Below are 24641 nucleotides of genomic sequence, written 5' to 3' on the forward strand. Positions count from 1 at the left end.
GATGATTGAGGTCATTTAGGAAGAGCAGACAGATTAATGTTAACCTCTGCCGGAACCCACCATTCTGACACAAATGTGATAATCCTACTCTGCATCAGCCAAGGGAAACCATTACTATCTTCTCACAGGCTAAGATCTCGTTTTGTCTGTATGTGGACACCATGTTGAAAGACAGATATCAGAACAGGTTCAGGAACAAACACGATTAGGACATAAATTAGGAAGAAACAACAGTTAATTTTATTGGTGAAATGAAGGTTGATCTAGGCTATGACATTTCATATGGGGGAATAAATCAAGAGAAAATCACATTTTAAGCTGAAATGTAATACTAGTACAAGATCAGGTCCATGAATACATCTACTCTGGAAACGGAAGTTTTCTGAACTTCTGAGTTTCTAGAATTGCTTTCCATGCTAGACAGTGGAGCAAGAAAGCTACCGTTTTAAGATAAAGCTTGATGGGTTCATTTCTGTGACAGGACAAAAATGATCCTTGAGTTAAAAGGTCATCTTTGGATCTCTGATTATTAATCTCTGAATATCTGGTTGCACTGACTTACCCCAAAAGATTGGACATCAAGGACACTTGCTTACTACTGACTGATCATAATTCTTTGCATGTATTTCTGGTATATTAATCATAATTCTCCATAATTTCTGTTGGCTACTTGGAAAAGCATTGGCTTTTACTTGGAAATGTTGAAGGTGGGCCACAGCTAAAGGCAGGTGGAAGGCAGGATGCACTAATAGTGAATTTTCATCTGAGTCTTCCAGATACTTGACTGGTGAGCTGGTGTCCAGCACTTGCATCAGGTAACACCAGTCACCACATCTGCTGTGAGAATGGAATTGTCCCCTGCTGTAAGAGTCCCAGAGATTCAGGGTTTGCTGCTGCTTTTTTTTTTTTTTTTTTTTTTGTCTGTAGTGTGCAGACATAGTCCTTTCTCTAAGAATTTACTTAAACAAATTCCTTGTTACTGCAAGGACTAAGTATATTGATGACATCATGATGACATATGATGACCTCACATGGGTGTGTGGAATAGATGCTCTATGAACTTTCAGGACAAAGTACCTATTTCACAGCTCTTTGCAATGGAAGGTAAAGGGTGAGGCCCTCCCCCCCTCCCCGTTAAGCAGGAACTACCTTTCTGTGTTTTCCTATATCCTTATGCAAAGCTGACCTACGGTGGATACAGAAATAAACAGAATAAACCTAGCTTCAAAATAATTTAGCTGCATTTATGAACTATGAGCTGCTCAAAAATGAAATTATTCTTCTGTAGGAATGGAAGATGCTTTCTGTTTTACAGAGGCCATTTACAGTTGCAAGTGAAAAATTGAACTTGGTTATCCTTCCCTAGTGCCAAAGCCAAAAATGGAGGCTAGCAAACAAGACACACCTCAACCCTTAAATGTGCTTAAGGCAACAAAGATTAATCTACTGTATTAGTCATGTTCTTGTTTTTCCCCTTGTTTTCCCAAAACTAATGTTCTTTGAAACGGTTATAAAAATAACATTTTAAGATTCTGGCCTTCTTATTAGCATCAGCCTTTTCTTTCATTGACCTAGGTATTTATCTCACTCTCAGAATTTGAGTGTTCGGTGTATTAAACGTTAAACACAGACATTTCATGGGAATGAAGAGCTCGTACACCTCACTCTCCTGCTTTTGATCAGTATTTGTTTCCTCACTAGTGCTTTGTTGTGTAGACCAAATTATTAATCTGATCTGTGCCCTGAAATTTCTCCTCAATTCTTAGCTTTGTAGAGCCTCATTATTGTTTGAATTCTGGAGTTCATAGGGTTGGATGTAAGGATGCTGTCAAGTGTTGCTGGCAAAGAATCACATATTCTTTCATAACTGGAAAAAAAGAGCTTCATTTGAGTATCAATTTAAGTGTTTCCCGTGTGTTTTGCTGTAGAATTGCGACTTGGAAACTTCCTCAGCACCTCTTTTGCATGGCTTCCTGCTAACTTGCTGTGCAAAGGTGATACTTGCCATGGTGGAAAAGCAATTAATTTGGAAAGCTGATGCAAAAATCATAAGCAAGAGTAGCAGGTCCCTTTCACATCCACCTTCATGGACAGCCAGGTCACCTACTATGGGGATCACTGCACACACTTAAACTGACTTTGTGAAGATTTAAAATGTTTGATAAAATGAATCAGTATGACGAACCCTGACGTTAGAATTTCACAGAGAACAGCAGTTTTCACTGGAAGTTAACGTTTGGATTTCACTAACAGGAAGGCCAGAGCCGCCAGCTCCTCCGCTGACGGCCCCCAAATGCCGTTACGCCCGCGCTAGGGGCGGTGCCAGCCCGGCGCCCTCCCATTGGCTGCGTCGGCGGCGCCAGTGCCCCGGCTCCCGCCTGCCCCGCCCCGCCGCTGCGCGCGCCCCGCGCAGGCGCAGTCCTTCCCCTCGCGACGTCCGCGCGCCGCGCGCAGGCCTTGGTCCCGCCCCGCGCCGGCAGGGATGGCGGCGCCCGCGCTTCCCACCCCGCGGTACGAGCACGTGGGGGCGCGGGGGCCCTTCCGGGATGTGTACGAGCCGGCCGAGGACACCTTCCTGCTGCTGGACGCTCTGGAGCAGGACGCGGCCCGCCTGAGGGAGGCTCGGTAGGCGCGGCGGGAGCGGCCGGTGGGGGGGCGGTGCTGACGTCTCCCCGCGCGCGGGGAGGGGGAAAGCGGCTGCCCTGTCCTTCGGGCCCCAGGTTTCTAAACGCTTTGTTCCCAGGGTGTCGCCCCCCCCCCAGCTGCTAATGGGGCTTCAGGCCCTGGAGGGAGGTGGGTGACGCCTTCCCTCCGTGAGCGGGGCGGGGAGAGGCGTGCACCCCGTCCCGGCCCCCCGCTCCGAGCAGCGAGCTGAGGGGAGCGCGGTAGTGCGGGGCCCGCAGCTCCCCTCAGAGGGGCTCGCTGGCTGCAGTGTGGTACGTTGGGAGGTAATGGCTGAGCAGCTGCGTGGAGAGCTGATACTTCATTTTGGTGCGAGCGGCACGTACCTGAATAGGGTAAAAGGGCCGTGTCTCAACCCTGAAGAAGCTGTAGGAGTTGCATAGCTGCTCAGGTTGCTGCCCAGTGTCAGTCATCTCCACAGCTGAAGTATGGCTACTTGACGGCTATGGAAATTGCCCAAGGAGTTAATCTTATGAGTGATTATTTTGTAATTGCCTGCCGCTGCTGTTTGTCCAGAGCTGGCTGAAACTCCCCTGAGTTATTCTGCATTTGAGTCCTGTTTTTGTTGTGTGGCTTCCTGGTGATCTTCCAGAACTCTTGTTGGACTTCAGTCTTGCTGCAGTAAATGTGTAATAAATGCTGTAGAAATGTAGCCTGTACTGTTGAGACTGTGTAGTTAATGGAAATTTTAATGTTAGGCATGGGGAAGACATATGTTTCCCAAAGTGGCTTGTGATAACCAGGAATTGTCGGTATGGGCACCAGTAGGCCGGGCAGCCATTATGAAACAGATGACACAATGTGGGCTTTGAGGGCCTTATGATCAAGTATTTCAGTATGTTTGGGAGAAGGGCAACAGGTTCCATAACACTGTCTTGATTAATTCTGCATCTGTTGCAGGTGCTCTTACATGTTACAAATAAGTGTCATCCAGAGTTTTCTCTCTTTAGAGTTGAGATCTGCCTTGAAATAGGATCTGGATCTGGTGTGGTTTCAACATTTCTAGCTTCTTCCATTATTGGATCCAATGCACTGTACATGTAAGTATAATAGCACTTAACTGTTGCGTGCAATAATAAAGAATACCTAGCCCTCACATACATACTTTTTATTTTCACATTTTAAAATATTCTTTCCACAAAGAAATACTAACTCAGTTCTACAGATATGGAAATCAAAGCAAAGAGAGCCTAAACTATTTACTTCAGGTTCTGTAACAGGTAGTGGTGTGACTAGAATTCCATTTTCTCACTTCTTAGACAAATTGCTATGCTTACACTTGTGTTTGCTGGGTTGAACCCTAAATTTTAGTCACTGACTAGTCTTACTGAGATCTGATGATGTTAGTTACCTGAGTGTTGGCAGTAACTGAACTGAATTGTATTAGAGACATGTATGCATATATATTTATGCAGAGCTAACATTGAAAAGGAAACCCTGTATTTCAGCTTTCAGACAGTCATTAAAACTTCCAGTGTAGAGTTGAGTGGTTTAGCTGCTGATACATTGTGTGTAATTTACTGGGTATTTTTTGCTATTTACTTGCACAGTAAAGCATGCTGGAAAGGATATTTTCATTGAGAGTACATAAATTAGCATGTGGTTCACATGGTTAAACTTCCAGATACAGCAGCCAGTAACTTACACTTGATAATATTTTGCTTTTAGATGTACAGATATCAACCCGCTGGCAGCTTACTGTACACTGGAGACAGCTCTGCTTAACAATGTTCACCTCCAGCCAGTCATTACTGACTTGGTAAGATAGATGTTTCAATAATAGCTTCTTTATAGTTTTTTGTAACTTTCTAATACTTATTAGAGACACTGAAAAGTAACCTTGAAGTCTAGAACAAACATACAAACATTCTTTTAATAACCACGGATGAAAAAAACAACAAAATGCCAAAGTGTTTCTAAAAGAAGGGAAAAACAAACTCCTCAAGCTCTAAAATTCAAATTTAAGCTTTAACAATACACTGAATTAATTTGAAAAATAAATTATGTAGATATCATTTGGAAAATGCTGCGCAAGGAACTCTGCAGTGACCCAACATTGTCACAGACCTCCTTCTAATGCTATGCAGTTCTTGGTTCTCAGCTCTCTTATTCGATTAGGAACTGTATGTGTTGTTACTTTTTGTTTCTTATAAAATTTGATATGGAAAAAAGCTAGGTTTCTCATCTCTTTAGCAAGATATTTGTTTAAAATACCCTGAAGATAGGCAACAATAAATGTGATCTAAAATGGATTAACAACTGCTCATACATGAGAACTGAACTGCAGTTGTCACAGATTGGTCATTTTGGGTAATAAATATTAACTGATGATAAATTCAAAATTACTATATATCTAACTTAAATTCTCATGTGAACAAGAATAAAGTACTTCCTTTGTGTCTGCATATATGTCTCTTGTTCTTCTGCATCCCATACATAATATAGTCTTAAGACTACTGAAATTGTTTTGCTATGCATGGGTACTTCTTGATGCTTCTTTTGCATGAAGAAAGTAAGGTTTAATGTTCCTGAGTTGGGCTGAAATGCTCAGAATATCCAGCACTATGTAACTGTATTTTTACAAAATGTCTGCATTATGTTTCAAAAAAAACCCCAAACCCACCAAATCATTGACTTCATCTATAGGTCAAAGGACTGTCTCCAAGATTAAATGGGAAGGTTGATCTACTGCTGTTTAATCCACCATACGTAGTAACACCTTCTGAAGAGGTAGGAAAAATTTGAAATACACAATAAAAACGGTATTTCTGCTGTCAGAGGAGAGATAGCAAATCAAATAAGCTCTAGTATGAAAACTGCAGGGGGTTGTTTGGAAACAGTAAAGGCTGTGGTAGGACCAGCATTGTTGTAACAGCACTGTTTTAGTGAAAATGATTTACTAGAGTTGCTTATAAAGACTGCATGGGAATAAGGATTGCTTGCTGCTGCTGCTGCTTCTCAATGCTTGCTTTCTCCATCAAGTATAAACCATGTAAGACTTCTGTTAGGCGTGGTAAGGTATTCTTATAGAAGACTTGCAATGGAAAATGCATTTGTTCCCTGCAAAGTAAACACCCACTGCTTCTGCAGACTCCTACTCAGAATTTGACCCATGAACACTTAAAGGGTTTTCTGGCCCCCTTCCACTTGGCAAACAAGCTCATAAAACATTAGAAGAAAATGCATAGAAAGCACATGACAACATAGCTCTTTTAATTCAATTTAAGAATAGAACATGAAACAAAAGTGATAGGCCCATGGTGTAGGAAGTAGTCTTGAAGTAATTTTGCTGCATAAACTTATCTGCTGAATCCAAGTTGTCAGATTTCTAACAGCAGTCATCTAAAGCTAGAGATTATGGTGATGTTTCTCTTTTAAGTACCACTGACACTTCTTCTGTATTATGACAATCTTTGCTTTCATTCTTCCTAGGTGGAAAGCCATGGAATAGAAGCATCCTGGGCTGGGGGCAAAAAGGGCAGAGAAGTAATGGATAGAGTTTTTCCATTAGTACCAGACCTACTTTCACCAGGAGGATTATTCTACTTGGTCACAATTAAAGAAAATAATCCAGGTGATCACTTTTGTCGGACCCTTAAATGTGCCAAACCAGATCTGACACTATATTAATCAAAATGTTGATCACAGCAGTGCTCTCTAGGTTATCAGACTTTAGTAAACAAGAAAAAGTAGTACATATCACCATGTTAAGATTCAACTGATGTTAGCAACTAATTGAAGATTGACAGCATGTACTGAAATTCATATAGGGGTTCTAGGCCATTATTTAGAAATGCTAGAGATGGCTAGAGTGTATCTGCATGCTTTGTACAAACCCTGGCATCTCTGCACTCTGGTGCTTCTCATCTTTCAAGTTTGTGTGGGTGTCTAATCCACAGAGGGAGTTTTGCATAACCTGATGCCTTTTGGAATCCTTTTTCTGAATTCATGCCTTGTGCATCCAGTGGATGGTGAGCTACACCAAAAAAATCAGCAAATTTACCAAAACTAAGAACTCCCTAAGCTAGTTTGGAAAATGGTAATGTGTAGGTCCTGACCTCAGCAGCTCTGTGAGACTTCAGTTCCAAGTCTGAAAGGTGACTATAAATCTTCTGAACTAAGTAATGAAGTCAGGCCAACCCTTTCTCATGGAAGAGAATGGTGGTGTAAACTTGAAAAGCAAAAGCCTTTAGTTGGAAATGTGATGTCTTTCATTCTGACATGGAGAGAAGAGATTTGGACTTGCTCCTTGTGATCTAATGCTAATTGGCTGTATGCTATCAAGTAGTTTCAAGAAGAGACATTATTCTTTCACACCTGATTGATTAGGCAGCTTTTGGGAGAAGTTGCTACAAATTTCAGTTTCTCCTACAAATTAGCTTCATAGTTGAATTATTCATTGCTATTAATAATACAAAATACAGAACTTCAGTTAGTAAATTGTAAACTTCATTTGCTCTTGGTGGAAAACTACTTTGTGTAAAAATTACTGTACAAAAGAGTAAGAGAACACAGTTTATAATCTGCTTTACAGTTTGTTTGGCAGGTGTTTTAGCACTGCCTCTTATAGTCGATTTCTGTATAAACTGAGTTGTAACGCTGCACTTTCAATTACAGATGAAATTCTGGAAATGATGAAGAAATGTGGCTTAGAAGGCACACGAGTACTTTCCAGGCAAGCAGGACAAGAGATGCTTACTGTCCTCAAATTTAGGAAGTCTTGATAACTGCTCTTAACCTTCCAGATACTAGGCATACAGAAAGTTGAACATGGATTACTGAAGTTGTCAAATCAATTTTTAAGCCAAGATTTTCACCCTCTTAAGGTGTATCCTCACTTCCTGATTACTACAGTGAAACTGATCAAGACTCTGGATTTATTTTTTTATTCTGGATGTTAACCAGCTATTACCTGCTGTCAGAGGTACAGTTGTCCTCTGGCTATCTGCAGGACAGTTGTGGGGGAACTCTGAAATACCCTACCTTGTTGCATTTGCACTTAACCACTAAAGACTTTTTCCTCTATAAATAGGTATTTGTATATTTGCCATTGTGGCTTATTAAAATAATGTACTTGATTTATAATTCTTCCTGTTCTAGTAGCTGGTGTATACCTACACATGGTCTAAATGAATACTTGGAATCAGTGTTACTCATTTTGATGTAGTATCAGGCACTTTTACAGGTCTAAGGCACAATTACCTATTGCAAGGAAACTGTACTTCTGAACGGAAAGCTGCAGCAAGTGTAGCTCAAGACCTGGTGCAAAGGCAAGCTATTATTTTCCTGAAGTCTTCTGGGCAATATTGTGTTGATTGTGCTCCCTTTTATGCCATTTTACAAGGAGGGTACTGCTACAGAGTACTGCAGATTAGATTAAGAGTTCTCATCTATTGGAAGGTATTAAGGGAGGAAAAAAAGTATATGAGATGCTATTAAAAAGGCTAGTTATGGGTACCCGAAAAGAATGGTACCCAGTGGAATGAAAGTCCTCCCTCAAAATCACTATCCAACATAGGAAGCTATTTCCTGACCCCCAGAGCCTAATGAAGAGCTTTGCTCTGCAGCCTCTTACCCCTCCCAGCGCCCACAGGAGGTTCTAATACAGTGCTGCCCCAGCAGCAACTGGTGTTCACTCACTTGCAGCACAAAGGTAGAGACAGTTGTATGCAGCACCACTAGTGCTGTCTGGGAAAATGCTCTCAAAGAAGTTGCCTTTAAGGGTTTATGTGAAGTGATGTTAGGATAAACTGTCAGTTAGCTCTTTGATAGAGGCTCAGGTCACAAGGGTTTTTTTGTAGGATGCTGAGGCACAGAAGAGACTATTCCATTTAAGACCAGAACTAAAGTTATGACTGTACTTACTCAGCTTGCACAAACTTTAGAAGTTCTTCCATGTTTTGAGCTGACCACCCAAAAAACTTATCTAGGAGATTGAAAAAAAGGAGGTTTTGGACAGGCAGAATAACATAAGAAGTGTAGGTGGTGTTAGCAAAAACACATGACTGCAAACCTAGCTAGATCATTTGAGGTATTTTACTGCAAAGGAATGTGAGAAGGTACTTTTGACTCATACAGGTCTAGACTCAACTTACGCTGGTCTGGCATAAAAGTTGTTCCTTATACCATCCTGAAGAAAATACGGAAAGGATTGAAATGCAGGAAGCATGTGGTGGTGATTGAGTGATCCTGAGTCACCATTCCCCAGCTTAGAAGACCACTGAAGAGCAACACTGCAATTCAGTTCAACAGTTCAAACACAGCTAATGCATCCCCTTCACTAACTCTTCTGTCAAGGTGTTTTTATATAGATAAACATGAATGTTACTTGACATTCTAAAAAAATATAAAGGCATTTCGTTGACCAAAGTGTAGCTCAACTCAGGACTTTGTTGATTCTTTCCTTAGACAAGTTATTCAGAAGGTATGTCAGAGTTGAGAAAGAGAGGAAACTTTGTGGCCATCTGTGAAATAATGTGTTCCCACTGAAGAATTTAAGCAAAGTTTTGTTCTTGCAGCTTACCAACCAGTCAGTTCTGAGAAGTCATACTTCATTTGACTGCTTGCTACTTCTAGAACCTTTTTGATTTGATGGCACACTTTTTTGTTCAGTTTTCCCTTACAAAATTAAGAGGCTTTAATGCTTAGTGATTTTGCTTTTATGTGGAATCATGGTTTCTGAGGTTATAAGCATAGCTGCAGGGCTGTTTGAAGCAAAATGCTGTCATCCTTAGACCACCCTGGAAGTTTTATGTTGTTAACCACTTTGGCTAACAAAGTTAGGTTGTGAGCAAAAGTCGTAACATCAAAAGATTTTACAATGTAGTCAAAACATGTAATAGAATCAAACTGCAGGTTTAACAAAAAGTTTTAATGAATCTGTCTAGCTTTTAGTTACAGCTAAAGAATTAGTTTTAAGAGGTAATAAAGATAAGAAAGGGCAGTCATCAGGCACAGTAGATCACAATGCTCAACAGTGTACGCAGTTTTGAATTATAGAGGACAGAATAATGAAAATCAAAACAAGATCAGAACAGAAAGTGTAATAAAACATAATGTGCTTTCAACAAAAAACGATTGTGCTGGATTATCTAACAACTGGATATTTGGACAAGGGAAATATATGCATCCACTTGTAACAAACCATGAGTCAATTCTCCTGGCCCCACTGTCTTGCTGTCTGCTGCAACTTCAGTAGAAGCACTTGTCAAAATACAATTCAAGTAAGAACAGGTGAGTTCTCTAAGAAGTGATTCCTATTATGCTCCATCATTCTGGTGGAGATGCAACTAGTGAGAAGCCAGGTACCTTTTTTTTTTTATTTTGAAATTTGCTGTGTACACAGAGGTCTGCACGTACACTTAGCATTTGCCAGGGCACACCTATTCCCTTCTAGAAGACTAAAGAACACACCACTTTCTGGAGAGTTTTGGGGAAGAAGCCTAATGCCTGCATTCAGTGCACATGAGAATAAGCTGCGTGGCAGATACAGACATTCGACATAAGTTTGACACTATCAAGAAGAAAGCAAAAATTCTGCTCCCCCAGCCCCCTCGGCACTGCTCTGTCAGCAAGTACCCATGCCAAAGGCCATACTGCTGCTTTGCAAGCACCTATGCTTCCTTGTTGAGGCAAAACCAAGACAAAAGCTCTCCACAAGGTGGTTCCTGGTAGACAATTTGCAAGTTAGGGTCTTCTACAAGAGTTTAAAGATGGCTCTTTTCAAGCAATACCTGGTTAACCACAGCTGGCCTTCAAATCAGTTATTGAATTTGCAAAGAAGTCATTTAGAATAATCGAAGTGATGCAACAGAGACAATCCTGGCGTTTTAGTACCAGTAACTGTGAAAAAATACAGCTTGATCCTTAATCTGTGTTTTCAGTTAGACCTTTTCAATACCAGTTTTAAATCCTTTCCATTCTCTCTCAAAAAAAGGTCAAATTTCTCCTCTGGAAGCCCACTGTTACCTGTTAAAAATACAGACAAGTTATCAACAGCTAAAAATAATTTCTAGAGCTGTCACCTCAAAAGGGACCCAACTTTGAGAAAACATAGAATCTAAAAAAAGATAGCTGTTGAGGTAAAGCCAATTGTGTATGCTATCAGCTTGCCATCTGAAAATTTATACTATTTTCTGAAAATATCACACAGACAGTAATCCACAAACTACAGAGATTCACAATTCATTTATTCCCCTTCCTTTTATTGACTTTTCAAAGAAATCCACAACAAAATCCATCCTAGGATGCTACTGCTGTTAAAAAAAAAAAAGCATAAAAAAAGTATCGTTGAAGACAATATTCAATTCTGATAGAACTGCCATGTTCATTTAGACTCATTATTATGGGACAGTGGAAGTGCAATGTACATTCAGTGATAGTTCCTTTGCCGGCTAATGAAGATGCTAACCAAAATAATGAGGACAAGAATTGATCAGTGTATATGCCTTCTCGTTAGAAGCCAATCAGCCTTGTAATAGGGTTTTTCATTGTCATGCAGGAATGATTGTACTCTCTCTACTTACTTGGGCTTCTGAGTTTTCATGTTTTTAGGGTGCTGGATAGCTGACAGTTCTTGGGAAAATGAGACTGTTAAAGGTGAAAGCTGTTCATAAATGTGTTAATTTAGAGCATGCTATGTTTAGATTTTATGCTTTTAACAGAAGGCTATCACTCTAGTTCCATGCCTTAATGTTTAACAGCAACAACATGTATTTTTTCCCCATACGAGGAACTATTATGAATGCACTATAACCAAAAATCAAATCTTTACACCATCTATGTTAAATTCACTTGTTATATGAAGAGGCATGATCTGGGTTAAGTATATAATACCATGTTAGAATATACCTAAAATAAGAAGTTTTAATCAACTTCTGCTGTAGCTTACGCACCAGACATAAAACTCTGCATTACTTCTGAAATTTTAATGTATCTTGAAAATATACAAATCAAAATAAATTATTCTTATATATTTCTTTATATCAAAGAATAATCTTCAAACTTACAAAAAACAGTCCAGAGGTAAGTATGTGCCATATCCCACTAGTCAAGAATTTAAAGTAACTGCCATTATGTCCAAGTAGTTAGCTTCATTCAACATACAGTTTATGGCCTCCTCTTCATTTATTACTTAGTTCACAGAAAGAAGAAGAAAGACTTTTATTTCAGAAAAATGTCTCTCGACAGAGTGGACAGGTGGATTTGTTGCTGGATGTGAACCATTTGTACTGAAAGAGAAATAAGTTTAATATATGAATGCAAGCTGAATATCAGGAACACTGGTTTATCACCAAAAACAACCATTATTTACGAATTAATATAGCTATCAAAACATTATACTTAAAAAAACCCAAGAAACAGTAGAACAACCTTTCTACTTGTGTATGTATGCATGTATATATATACATATGTATTTGTATATGTATATACACGTATTACACACACAGAGTACTAAAGTTTTATTCTAAAAACCTGACACAAAGGAATTTTCGCCCAGCCTCATTTTAGAATAAAAAGCTAGCATTCTTAAAGCAGCAGTAATTCCTCCATTGCATGGCCACAGAGATGCCCACCTGTTCCAGTATACTCTGTAACCATACAACCAACGCCTATGACAATTTGGATATGGTTAAATGTCAATTATCCAGATCAGCATGGTTTACTAAGAGCATGGTGCATAAATTAAAATTTAACCTTTTCTATTCCCATATCTGAGCTGACAACAAGATGCTGTTGGTACACCCTGCGTAGATGTAACGGCTTATGTCTTAGTGAACACAAAACAGATAGTTATTATCTGTGAAGTGTAGCAACCCCTCCCTCAATTACATGCCCTTACAACTTAGTACAACATCCATACAAATAATTTATGAGTTCTGTTATTCCCAGATACTCCAACGACATAATAGACAATTGATGGAATTACAATACAGGTTCCTGGTTCAAACTATAAATGGGTATTTTGCCTATTTGAAAAGATTTCATGGGTACTTACCAAGCAAGCTGAATGAAACTTTTTCTTGCATGTTCTGCAAGCTTTTTTGGGAAGAGAATAGTTGGAACCATGAATGACTGAAAAACAGATCATGCAGTCTTCAACGCCCTCAAAACGTTTATCCACATTATTCTTCCACAAAGATAAGCCTTCCATAATGCTTCCATTCTATCAGAGGGAAAAGAGCTGTTAATACTGTAGAACTCCTTCAGAATATTCTGTTATTCATAAGCACACGAAGGAAACAAAGCCTGAAGGCTTTATAATCTGAAATTATATGCAATATACGCAGTGAATAATTTATGAAGCCACCACATGAAATACAGATGACAGTCTGTCTATAGAAATGCAGCCATTCATCACAACAAAAAGAACCAGCTTAGGAGCACTTAAAATGGGATCATAAAATTTTAAATCACTGTTTTGTTTTAAACACAGATGATGCAATTTCAGCAACCACCAATCTTTTAGAGAATTTCATATACTGGGTTTTGGATTTGGGTTTTGGGGTTTTTTTTCAAATTATAGTTGAGATGGCATCGCCACATGGGGCAAACAGTGGCCCATGTCTTAGATCTAAATTTTCAACCTTGGCTATGTATTTAACAGGACGTATTAGGCCAATAAATTTACCTCTCTGTTACAGCATCTGGGAAAAAGCAGATGGTAAGGGTGACCAATTCTGTGAAGTCCTTTGAGATCTATTGATGAGATCCATTATACAGATCTAAATAATATTGCATTACTAGGAATATTTTTCTATTACCAGGACTCTCTATGTTTTCAGAACAGGGGCTTTCTAACTAAACTCACCTGATGTGTAAGATACGTGCTTAACTGTAGCATCCAATTGCGCCATTGCTGTACAGCCACACCAACCCTCTTTCCACTCTCAACTGTTATGGATCCCAGTGGGTAGTTTGATGGAAGCTGTATTATTAGTTCAATAAATATATCATCAACTGAATAGGTAGCAATGACTTCCCGTGCTGCAGACCGAGCTTTCACCTATGGAAAAAATCAGCACATTAAAAAACTCCAGAGATACACGCACCATCTCTATTATTTTTTATATATATATATAAACAAACCATAAATACTTTGCTACACACATTAAATAATTTTATTAGTCTAGGTAAACACTTTTCTCAAAAAAAAAAAAAATCCACTCATATCTTGCCAAACCAAAATGAAATTACCAGCCATTTTTCAATCTACTGATTAATTTTTAATAAACCAAAAATAAGTATAGTGATAGCAGTGTCCTCCACTTACCTCCTCAATTTCTCCAACATCATAAACCCCATTCTTTTCTATTTTTTTCCAAACAGAATATTAATGAAAATATATCAATACGTTTTCATCAGTCATTCAGAACAACAAAAATGCTATCTCATAAAACATTGTAATACAGTCTGGTTCTAAGAAGTAACATTTCTTAAAATGTTTGCAATAAAACTAAAGTAAATCAAAAAAAGAACAAAGAGTCTTACTAACCGTCATGCCATTAAATAACTGCGTGCTAGTCTGAACAGAAGATATTTCCTGTGAAGAAAGCACGCTGCTGACATATTTGCTTGTAAATTTATCTACAACATTGAAGACACGTTTCTCACAGCTGTTCCACCAAAGCCTGACCATGGCTGGCAAGTCTTTCAGTGTTATGTGGTACACAGAGCAGGCCAAGTGCGGAATCTGGGATGACAGGACTCCTGTCCCTGGGAGGAAAAGAAAGGATGTTGAAACTCTCTTAACATGTTAGTCACAACTGTTGGTTCCTCCACACCACATGCAAAAATTTTTGATATCAACATAACTATGGTAACCGGAATTTCATGTACATGCTCCTTCTATATTTGCTACTGTGAGTGCCTTTCTCCATCAGGCTGGTTTCTTGGTTTCTTAGGCTAACACTTCACAACTGGAAATTCATCTTCTAACTTAGAGATGAACTCCAGGTAGACTACCAGAAATTAAGAATGATTTTATGTTCTAGAAATTACAAAATGCTCACTTTGGAGAGAACAAACAGTAAGATGTTTGGAGCATGTTTGAGGTTTGCAGTGTTCTACAGAACTGCAGAAAGAGATAAGGGAAATCTTTCTCTTGGGGTGTCATGTTAGTAATTCTTTTTACTGTCATCCAGATAAATTGCCCTGCAACATACAGTGATGTTCAATTGAAAAATTAAGAAATGGAAACTCAGTATCTTTGCTTACATCTATACAGGTACATAAAATAACAATTTCAGTGAAGTAACAAAAACTAATTCTCCTTCTCAATTTTCTCAGCTAAAAAACCTACTGTATCTTCTCTCATCATGGTTGATTAACTGAGTCTTCTGAACAGCATGACAAAAACAACATACAATTCAACATCTCAAACATTTAAAAAAATATATATTAAAATATATTTTTAATTTGTTTTTATTTAGGTATTAAAATAGAACAAAAAAATAGAAATTCCATTTAGCATTAAAAAAAAAATAATCTAAAAGCAATGGAGAAGTCCCAGAATAGATCACACATTTTTAGTATTTTGGAATCTTTGCATACATTCAGGATTCAAATAGTAGCAATGTACTATTTCTGCCTTAAGTGAATAATCTAAGCATTTCCTGTTTTGTCTTTTTTTCCCCCCCCTTTATTTTTCTGATAAACATTTCAACTTGGGTTAAGCTTCAAATGGGGAGCATTAGCCAAAGATTTTTAAACATATGTGTTTGTGTGTGTATAACTATTTTATATGTAAGATTTTCTAAATACGTCTTTTTAGGCAGAAAAGCATATTTAAACTTTAGCAATATCAAAACTCTCTCAAATCCACAAATACAATTTTTACTAACCTTTGACATCTAAATGAAGCTCTTCAGTAAAGAAGGTTTTTGTGTCCTTATTTGGAACTTCTGAAGTTGGCCCAGAAAAGACAGGGTTTTCAGGCATAAGCCTGAACAAGTGATAAAGCAGTTTATTCAAGCTTTTAGTTCTTCTAAGGTATTGTGAGTAGAGAACTCGCAGCTGATAGTGTTAAAAAAGAAAAAACACACACACAAAATACAGATGAGACTTAACAGATACAGCTTACTCTGTAAATAATACAAATATGTTCCTGTAGGGAGGAAAAGCAAGACTGTGATTCAGAACAAGTATTTAGAAAAGTGATTTAGTTCTCTGTACCATTCTGAATGATTAGAATATCATAAAATGTAGCAAGCTTATTTGAAAATGCAAGAAAGAATCACCTATTAGTGAATCTTAATTCTTTATTACTCTAATATTACCATCCTTAACTATTGCAGTGCAAAAATCTATTGATGCTTTCAGAATTTCACTAATTCCACAAAAAACAAGAGGTAGGAAGATATATAATTAAAAGAATAAAAAGGCTGGATGAAACGTCAAGATTCAAACCAAGTATGTTAAGGAATTCAGTTAAAAGGAAAAGACTCTGAACATATACCTGAGAAGAAGCTGCTTTGAAGAAAGCTAATGTTAACTTCCAGGTGAGAAGATATCCTAGAACAAGGCAGAACTCATCACTCAGGGGCTGAATAACTGCAAATTCTCCAACTGGAACGCATTCCAGGATGTTTTCTAGCAAGAGTTCTTCAGTGGCCAGGACAGACATAAGAGCTGCTGGAGGTGATCTACAGAAAAACATTATCTGGCATAGTAAACTCAAATCTTGAGCAGAACATTAACTGAATTTATATTCACAGCTTTCCTAGAAAAGTCATGTTAGTAAAGCCATGTATGTAGAATAAAAAGGGGCCTTTTATTACAGGAAAATTTACTTTCAGATTCACACATTAGTGTTAGATTTTAAGATTTTTTTTTTTTTTTTCCCCTGAAAAGGACAGTTGGTGTTTTTACCTCTTGCAAGACAAATACAAACTGAATACTGATCGCTTAATCTGAAAGTGGTCTATGGCTGAGCTGATTTAACCTACATCATGGACAGCTGCTTTGCTTGCTTGCTTTGTTTGTCTTTTTAAATCAGTTACCGTACTCCCTCTTCAAACTGTTGCCTTTATCAGATTCAACCTGTATAAAACACCCAGGTCAATTCTGGAGGTTCAAGAAACTGAAGTTATTTGTGTAGCTGGACATGTTCTGAATACAGCAGTCCAGTAAAAATCTGTCAAGATTTTTCAATATAAAGCATGTGTGTTGCACTTACACTAGTAACTGTACCTAGAAAACAACTGCAAATTGTTTCCAGATTTAGCACAAAGGCAGATTAAACCAATTATATTGAATATTTTCAATATTTATGACCCTATTGTCATAGCCACGTCATTTTTTTTTTCTTTTAACATCTCCTGACAGACAACTACTCTGCTGCAAATCAAAACTCCTATATTTTTAAAACATGAAAAAAAAGTCATTAAAAAAATGAGGAAAAAATACACACAATGCCAATTCTTCCTCTTCATCACCGTAAGATTTGAGATCTTCGTCATCAAATTTAGGCAATTCAGGCATTAACCTACAGAAATACGTAAAGAAAAACAGATTTAGTTTTTATTATTTTAATATATGTGATGCACAGTTCTTTGCTTATCATTGTCAACATTAATGATAAGCAATAAAATAATGGCAATTATTCCTTAGTAACCACACAGAATCTTTAAGAGTCATGTCAGCATTGCAAAGATGGTTCCTGAATGACAGCCAACAAGGACGCAGCCTTGCTCGGTTCTTTTCCAGACCTTTTACGCTTCCTGAGTCACGTTAAAATAATCTTATCAGAATAAAGCTATTGCAACTTTATGCCTCAGTATAAGCAAAGGATAATAGTAGCTGCTTATGCTTAAACCAGCTGCCTTGCAATCTGCATTTTGAGCAGTCAAATGCACATACTATTTTTCAAATTCTGTATTCTCTCCTTTGGTATTAGAGATATCCAAAAAGTTCACAATACTACTACACATTTTTATTCACTTTCTTAATTTCTTCTCTAAATTAGTGAAAATAAGGTAATACTATTTAATGACACTGTCAGACCCAGACCAAACCTGGAATATTTCAGTTTACATTTTAGGATTCTAAGAGTGTTAAAACAGGCCACAAATAAATAGCTTTATAGTTATGATACCAGTATCTATGTAATTATGGTACAGAAAATAAAATTGTATCTTCACGTACTGAAGTAAAATTTCTCAAATATTTAGTCTACTTTTACAATTAAATTAAGCATTCATAGCTTCAGATACTGTCCTCCAACACCAAACACAAATTGCCCAGCTAAGGATTTTTTCCCATAATGGAACATGACTTTGCTAAACAGACATCTATAAGTGCATGTTCTACAGCACATTTTAAAAAAAGGGGGAGTGGGAGGTGAGAGAAGTGAGAAATTTGTTGATTCTTACTTATACAACATGTGGTAGACAGAAATCTGTACAGGTCTAGCCTGGAAAAGCAACAATGGAGATAGTGTATTCAGTAGAGTCTGAAGTTTATCTGGAAGATTTGTCTTCTGGCCTGCAACAAACTTTGCTGGCAATTTGTGGTTTAACAGCTGGTCCTTTGAGATGTAAGTTAGAGCTTCACCCAAAGACGTTAACACAGAGTTCTGAAAAGAGCCTTCAGATGCATTTTTGGTTTCTCCTATTTAAAATGAAGACAGACAAGCTGTGATACAGAATGTGTGGATGATACCATAAACATGCATTACTAGAAACAACTCAGACCGTGCTTATCAGAATCTATCTAATCTTAAGAATCACAATGTTAGGTGCAATTACTTTAGTAATTAGCATGTAAGTGTTCAAAAAAGTGATTTTTTATAAACTATGTTGACATAATATTCCTATAAAAAATACATCCCATCAAGTTCTGTTTCAGAACAGCCTGACAGGTACCACTATTACTGTCCTTGCCATATACTTGCCTGTGACTTTCACCAACAAAGGTAACAGCAAATTGTGAATTCCCTCAGAAAAGAACTCTTTCCATTCACTGATCAAGTTCACAGGAAGGTTTCCAGTAGTTTCAGGAGCCATGGCTTCAAAGTATGCACTAAGGGCAGATGCCAAATCACAACTGACACAAGCAAAAATCTGCACAAGTGGGACGTGATAAAGCGAACGGTTCTCACTTGTTGTCTAGGAGGAAAAAATAAGAGGAAGATTTCTTAACCATAAATTTGCTTTAAAATGTTTCACATTCCCTGTCGATACCAGAAAGTGTAATTTCAAATAAGACTCAATTGCAAAGACCATTTTAAAATGATTGGGGAAAAAAAGTTTAAAAATGTAATCTGTACTTTAGTAAGACTTGCTGAAACGATCTCCCAAGTCTCACTGACATTCAGAATCCTGGATTGCTTCCCTTATATGACCTTCTTTATAATGACAGAAAGAAACTGCCACCAAGTGGATTCAAATAGAAATGTACACAGCTGTAGCTTATCTGTAGCACTTGTGCAGCCAAGTGAGCTAAAACTGATATGGGAAACGCTCTCAACTTTCTCTCCCAAACATAAAAGCCACACCAATATCATACTTGTATTTCCACATTGAAAAAGGAAATTAACAATACACTATAGTAAATTGGAAATTATTGAAGTGGCTATCAGGAGAATATTTCCTCTCCCCCAACACAGCTCCTTCTTTTTATTTTTATTCTTACTAGTTTCCCCCCCAAAAGGAATACCATTAAATATTAAAAATATTCCCAAGCACTTTATCTATGCAACAGGTTTTTCATACAAGTTTGTTGTTTGGTAGGGGTTTTTTTTTAAATAAAAAAAATACAGTTTTGAGGCACATACAACATAGGTAAGAAGATTAATCCTCAGACCAAGAAAGGCCACATGGAAGTTTCCGGCCTGCCCTTGTAAGTATGTAGTGACAGAGGGCCCTATAATAAAAATTTTAAAAGCTAGAAGATGAGGGATTCTGCATCTTTATTTGATTACTAATGAAGTAGTCAGCTGTTCACTCTGACCTGTTTTCTAACAGTGTTAGAATATAATTTTGATGTTTCATCTGATCACTTAGATATTGAAATGCAGATGTTGCTTTTCATTCAGTTATTTTTTATATGTCATATTAGACTTTGGTCTTAAAGGGATATTATTTTTCAACATAGAGACCTACAGCAGACATATTTCAAAATTATTCTCCAATTACCAGTGTCATTACTAAACAACATATTACTTTAAGAGTGAAGTAACTTCATCTCTGTATGCGAAAAGAAACAGGAGATATAGTACTGCTTGTGCTTTTAAGCCACACGTGACCTTTGTCAAAGCTGAACGAAAAAAGGATTTTGTGCAATTTTTTTTAATATTGCGTCAAATATTTGCTAAGCTGAGATGACTATGTCCCTGCCATATGCAGGGAATAATCTAAAAAGGAACGTATATCAAAAGTGAAGATGCAACATTAGCACTTACGTGGTAGGTAAAGTTTATTTTCTTAGTTCCGTATTTTGACTGAGATGCTTTTTAAAGTTATCTTTGAAATCCTGAATACCCAGCTATTAATATTGATCATTACTCTAAAGTACTAGAAAGTTAACACACGCATTAGATGAAACAAAGGTAAAACTGTTAAGACCATTATGTTCTAAAAATCTAAGAAAGAACCATTAGGGTTTCCATTCCTCTTGGCAATCCTCATGCATCTTTGTTTGAATTTAACTGCTGTGTGGCATAGCTTCTACAACATTTTACTTTATTGTCCTGACACCCAACTTTCCACTTTGTACACAGGTAGGTGAACTTTTAACATAAAGCTTTCAAAGACTTTAGGATGAAATGTCAATCAGACAGCCCAGTAAGATTATAAAAATTAGCTATTTTGAAGCCTATTTTTTTAGCTCCTCCTCCCCTGCATTAGCCCAGTAGGTTCAGAGGGCATCAGGAGGATCCTATGAAAAGCTACGATGCAATGGTTAGTAACAGTCCCTTCCATATTACCTCTAACCAAGCCAGCATGGAGCACATGATAAAGTCCCATTCACTATCGGCCAAAGGAGCTGTGGAATACTTCAGCAACAAGGGAAGGTAACGGATCATCTCGATGTTGAAACCAAGCAACTGAGCACTCGTGTCTTTCAGATTGCTGTAACAAAAATACAACTGAAGCTTACAGGTCTTCATAGTGTAGACATGAGTATTTATATTCTTGCCTTCACTCCTCCTCTGAGAACAAACTAGTCATCCACCAGGCTCTGCCCTATGTGCTTTTGATACTCTCTTTCAAAGTTACAATACTACACTAGCTGCCAAGTCTAAGTCAGTCAGTCAGCAGGTACAAAACAGACTATAAGAGCTACTTGCCCATTTGTATGTTATACAGATTCCTAAAATTGTAAAATTTACTTATTTGCTGAAGTAATATACTTACATAATCTATGCAATTTAGCAATTTTACCTAAATCAATGCAAGAAAAATGATAATTTATTAATTTAAAAAATAAAATATAAGCCCTTAAGTGTGCAAACAGTGTACATTATTTCAAGACTTTGTTGCCTGGACTTTTCTCACTACGTTCAAGACAAATGAACCTCAGTATATTTTCACTCCTTGCTGGAAGCTTTCCAAGTTACATTTTCAGATCCAGAAACCTAAGTTTGGTATCCAAATTTTCTTTCTGCTACCTAAACAAGCAATAAGAATTTGGAACTGAATATCTAGCAACACCTATAAAAGCTGGTCATTTATGAATGCTTTTGAAAACAGTTGGCATCTAGGTACATTAAAAAAGCTCCTAGTTTCCCAGCTTTCAACCACCCGGGTAGACACCTAAAGACAGGCATATTAAACTGGAGGGATGCAGTTCTACAAAATCTTAAAAATGTAGTATTAGAGCAGTGGATGGCAGTTTTAACTTACAAATTCATTTTGTTTATTTTGAGTTAATAACCACTCTGTATTTTTAAACTCTTGTTTCAGAAATTAAAAGAAAGCCAAATTCTCAAAGCTGCACTCACCAGCTAAAGAGAAAGCTGTCCTCATTATCGTTTTTCCAAGATATTATGATTTTTAGTATTCCAGGCAGTAGATGATCACAATCAATACTTCTATCATTCAAGCAGGAGTTCAAAATGGAAAGACACCCAAATGCTCCTATAACATAATAAAAATATCATACTCAATAGGTCTCAATTATCAAGACAAAACAAACATTAGAATGTGTGTCAATTGCCTGAATCGTTTTATTTGAACTTAACATTAACATCATAAGACAGTCTGGATAATACCTAAGCTTTCTTTTTTGAGCACTTAAACCAGAGATGCCATTGCTAAATCAAAAATACTATATCCAACCTAGACTTCAAAAAACCAAAGCCCTCAAACTAACCAAAAACTCTTAGAAGATTAATTGTTGGTTTATACAATTACCAAAAAGGAAAAATACCTGCTAAGATTTAAATCTATTTGTGCTGCTAAAAATGTAGTATGCTAAGCAATAATTTGGACAGATGAGTAAACATAACTGTGAGTTGTGAATTCCAGTATTACTGTAAGAGTGTTGTTTTACTTTCAGAGTGAAGTACTACTGTTGCATTAGTACTGTTTGCCATTTTTAAGGAAAACTGCATGTATCTAGATTTCTTGGAGAACAAGAAAATTTCTTACAAGGATGATGACAAAGACCTGAGTTAAAGTACCATATATGCATAATGAAAAAGAACCCCCACACACACACACACTTCACTTAAGCAGCAGTGCAATGATTTACAAGAACTTTACCAGCACTTTCCTGATCTGAAAAAAAAATTAAAACTTGAATGGTAAGACTACAACCTACATCACACTTAATAGGAAAATTTGGGTACATATTGTCTGCTCAGGAATCTCTAGGAAAATGAGAAGCAGCAGAAAGGAAAATGAAGACCAGCATTACAAACAAGAACACTCCACAGCAGGGGAGGAGTGAGGAATTCTTTTTCCCATTTTCTGTTTAAAGTTTCACAGACACGTTTGGTTGGTTCACCGGTTCACTCAGAAAGCCATGAAGGCTTAACTAAATCTGAAGAGTAAGAGTAGGGGAACTACCACAGTAGAAAGATTCCTCTCAATTGCTGCATGACGCTAACACTGAAAATTTTCACACTTAAAAGTGACATCCATTTGAAACCTGAGGGATGTCTGCCAAGGGACAGATGTCCACAGTTTAAAGTCAACAAAGATAGTTTTTTCAATTTAAGTAAGCACAGTCCTGTTGAAAAATACAAAATCAACTTTAAATTTTTTATATAAACCAATCAATAAGAGTATGTGCAAGAAAGCACAAAAGCAATACTGAGAAAAAAAAAGAGAAAGCTCTCTCTTTTAAATGACATCTAATTCAAACATGTAGGACTGTATGTGAGCATTTCCAAAGAAATTTCTTGAAAAGCAACAAGTTTGTGAAAATAGAAAGGTTTTCTAAAGGATATCCAAAGCTATATTATAACACATCTCAATCACCTCTAAGTAATTTTTCAAAAGCTGCTGAAAGTGTATGTACAGCAGTTCTGACTCAGCACACTATACCCCATGCACTAGAAGAACTACTCAAAAATTATACATAAACTGTGAAAAAGTTCCTGCTAAAGCATCTAAAGACCATCATGACACTACCAGTTGACAATAGCAGTATTTTTGCATGCTGTGTAAAGCCTAAATGATTAATTGGAAACTTCAATATTAACAGATGTGTTTGAGTCAGATAGATCAAACAAGAAGTATGGCAATATCAAAATTCTTTTAACAATATCAGCCTAAATCCTTTAGTTCTATTTTTGTACCAGGCAGTATAGTTTGTACTTCCTTAATAAGGCACAAAACTACTATGCCAAATGGTCTAGAAGAAATATGCAAACTGAGAAGACATTTCTTTCTAGGAAAAGCAGTATTATAGTTAAAATTTTTTACAAAATAATGTTTTTAAATTCTAATCAAGTGGACTGAGGTAAGAACATACTCACCATCAGTGCTGGAAAGCTCTGTCTGTGTGCATGTCATAAGTTTGGCCACACAGTGGAAGACAAGTTCTTTCTTTTCTTCCTCAATTAAAAAAGGTGATAGACACTGAAGTGTATGCAATCTGCCCTCTGTTAATGGCAGAAACCTATTCATACAAGCAAAACATCAAGAATGAAATGAACCCAAAAATTTAACTAGAAAACAAAATGTCAATTGGTTCATAATGATCTAATATTCTATGATTTAACTAATCCCACACACTAAACAGAGTCTCACTTTTACATACCATTTATATATACCAAATTTTACATATATTACCAAATTTTCAGTCTTCAGTTGTCATTCAACAGAATCAGTACCATTTAACATTACCAACATTTGCAACAAACTAGAAGTTTACAGGCAGCGGTATTAAGATACCCTTCTGTGGTCTTAAAGAGTTGTTTCATTGCACAGGATACAGTGTTTTCCACACGAATCACTTTAGCCATGGTTAAGGACCAGAGTCTTCCATGTTCCTCTGATCTTCAAAGAAGAAGAAAAACCCTGGTTAATATATACAGATGCACAGTTCACAACAAGAGCATTTGGATGAAATTTTAATCAATACACATAAAGAAATATGGTGGCACTCAACAATCTACACAATGCAAAATATGAAGAGAGTTAAGGGTTGTTTTACTTGTTCTCACATACCTATCAAATACTGTTTCCTGAAGACTAGCTGTATTACTAAGTGTACTGAACTTCTCATATGTGATGTGCATTTCTTCTAACATACGAAGATATTCCAGAAGCAGATAAGGAGGATTCTGCAATTCTTCAATCCATTGTAATGAGTACAACAGTTCTGCAACTAATTAAACAACAAAAATCGTGTTTGCAAATAACTGCTCAATATATTCAGTGCATAAACAAGAAGTTTCAGGTCAAGGTTTTGTTGGGTTTCTTAACAATGCTTTTAATGCATTAAAAGATGGTATTTACATGCAATCTCAGGTGCTTCAGAGCACGAACTGGCTATCTGCCATTGCA

General features: G+C 37.2%; 2 protein-coding genes across 4 annotated transcripts in view; one reads left to right on the plus strand and one right to left on the minus strand.

The window, feature by feature from the left end:
* Window positions 1–2436: 2436 nt before the first annotated feature.
* On the plus strand, window positions 2437–7762 carry HEMK2 (HemK methyltransferase 2, ETF1 glutamine and histone H4 lysine). Its single transcript, XM_074814019.1, has 6 exons — window positions 2437–2625; window positions 3633–3722; window positions 4351–4441; window positions 5329–5412; window positions 6115–6256; window positions 7300–7762. Exons 1-6 carry the CDS (start codon window positions 2483–2485, stop codon window positions 7404–7406), a joined length of 657 nt encoding a protein of 218 aa, XP_074670120.1. The 5' UTR covers window positions 2437–2482; the 3' UTR covers window positions 7407–7762.
* Window positions 7763–9532: 1770 nt separating this feature from the next.
* LTN1 (listerin E3 ubiquitin protein ligase 1) overlaps window positions 9533–24641 on the minus strand; it is a 32142-nt gene continuing 17033 nt past the window's right edge. For 2 of the 3 annotated variants that reach the window (XM_074813994.1, XM_074814008.1), the window contains exons 17-30: window positions 24303–24462; window positions 24027–24131; window positions 23609–23751; window positions 21626–21761; window positions 20609–20753; window positions 18575–18788; window positions 18054–18291; window positions 17093–17167; window positions 16139–16325; window positions 15525–15696; window positions 14177–14397; window positions 13493–13687; window positions 12680–12847; window positions 9533–11912 (exon numbers count right to left, since the gene is read on the minus strand). In XM_074813994.1, coding sequence (XP_074670095.1) covers window positions 11850–11912; window positions 12680–12847; window positions 13493–13687; window positions 14177–14397; window positions 15525–15696; window positions 16139–16325; window positions 17093–17167; window positions 18054–18291; window positions 18575–18788; window positions 20609–20753; window positions 21626–21761; window positions 23609–23751; window positions 24027–24131; window positions 24303–24462 — 2222 coding nt within the window. In that variant the 3' untranslated portion in view covers window positions 9533–11849. The remainder of the gene's footprint in view (window positions 11913–12679; window positions 12848–13492; window positions 13688–14176; window positions 14398–15524; window positions 15697–16138; window positions 16326–17092; window positions 17168–18053; window positions 18292–18574; window positions 18789–20608; window positions 20754–21625; window positions 21762–23608; window positions 23752–24026; window positions 24132–24302; window positions 24463–24641) is intronic. The other variant, XR_012621864.1, reaches the window with a different exon arrangement.

This window comes from Strix aluco, chromosome 2 (genome assembly GCF_031877795.1).
Source record: "Strix aluco isolate bStrAlu1 chromosome 2, bStrAlu1.hap1, whole genome shotgun sequence".
Lineage (NCBI taxonomy): Eukaryota > Metazoa > Chordata > Aves > Strigiformes > Strigidae > Strix > Strix aluco.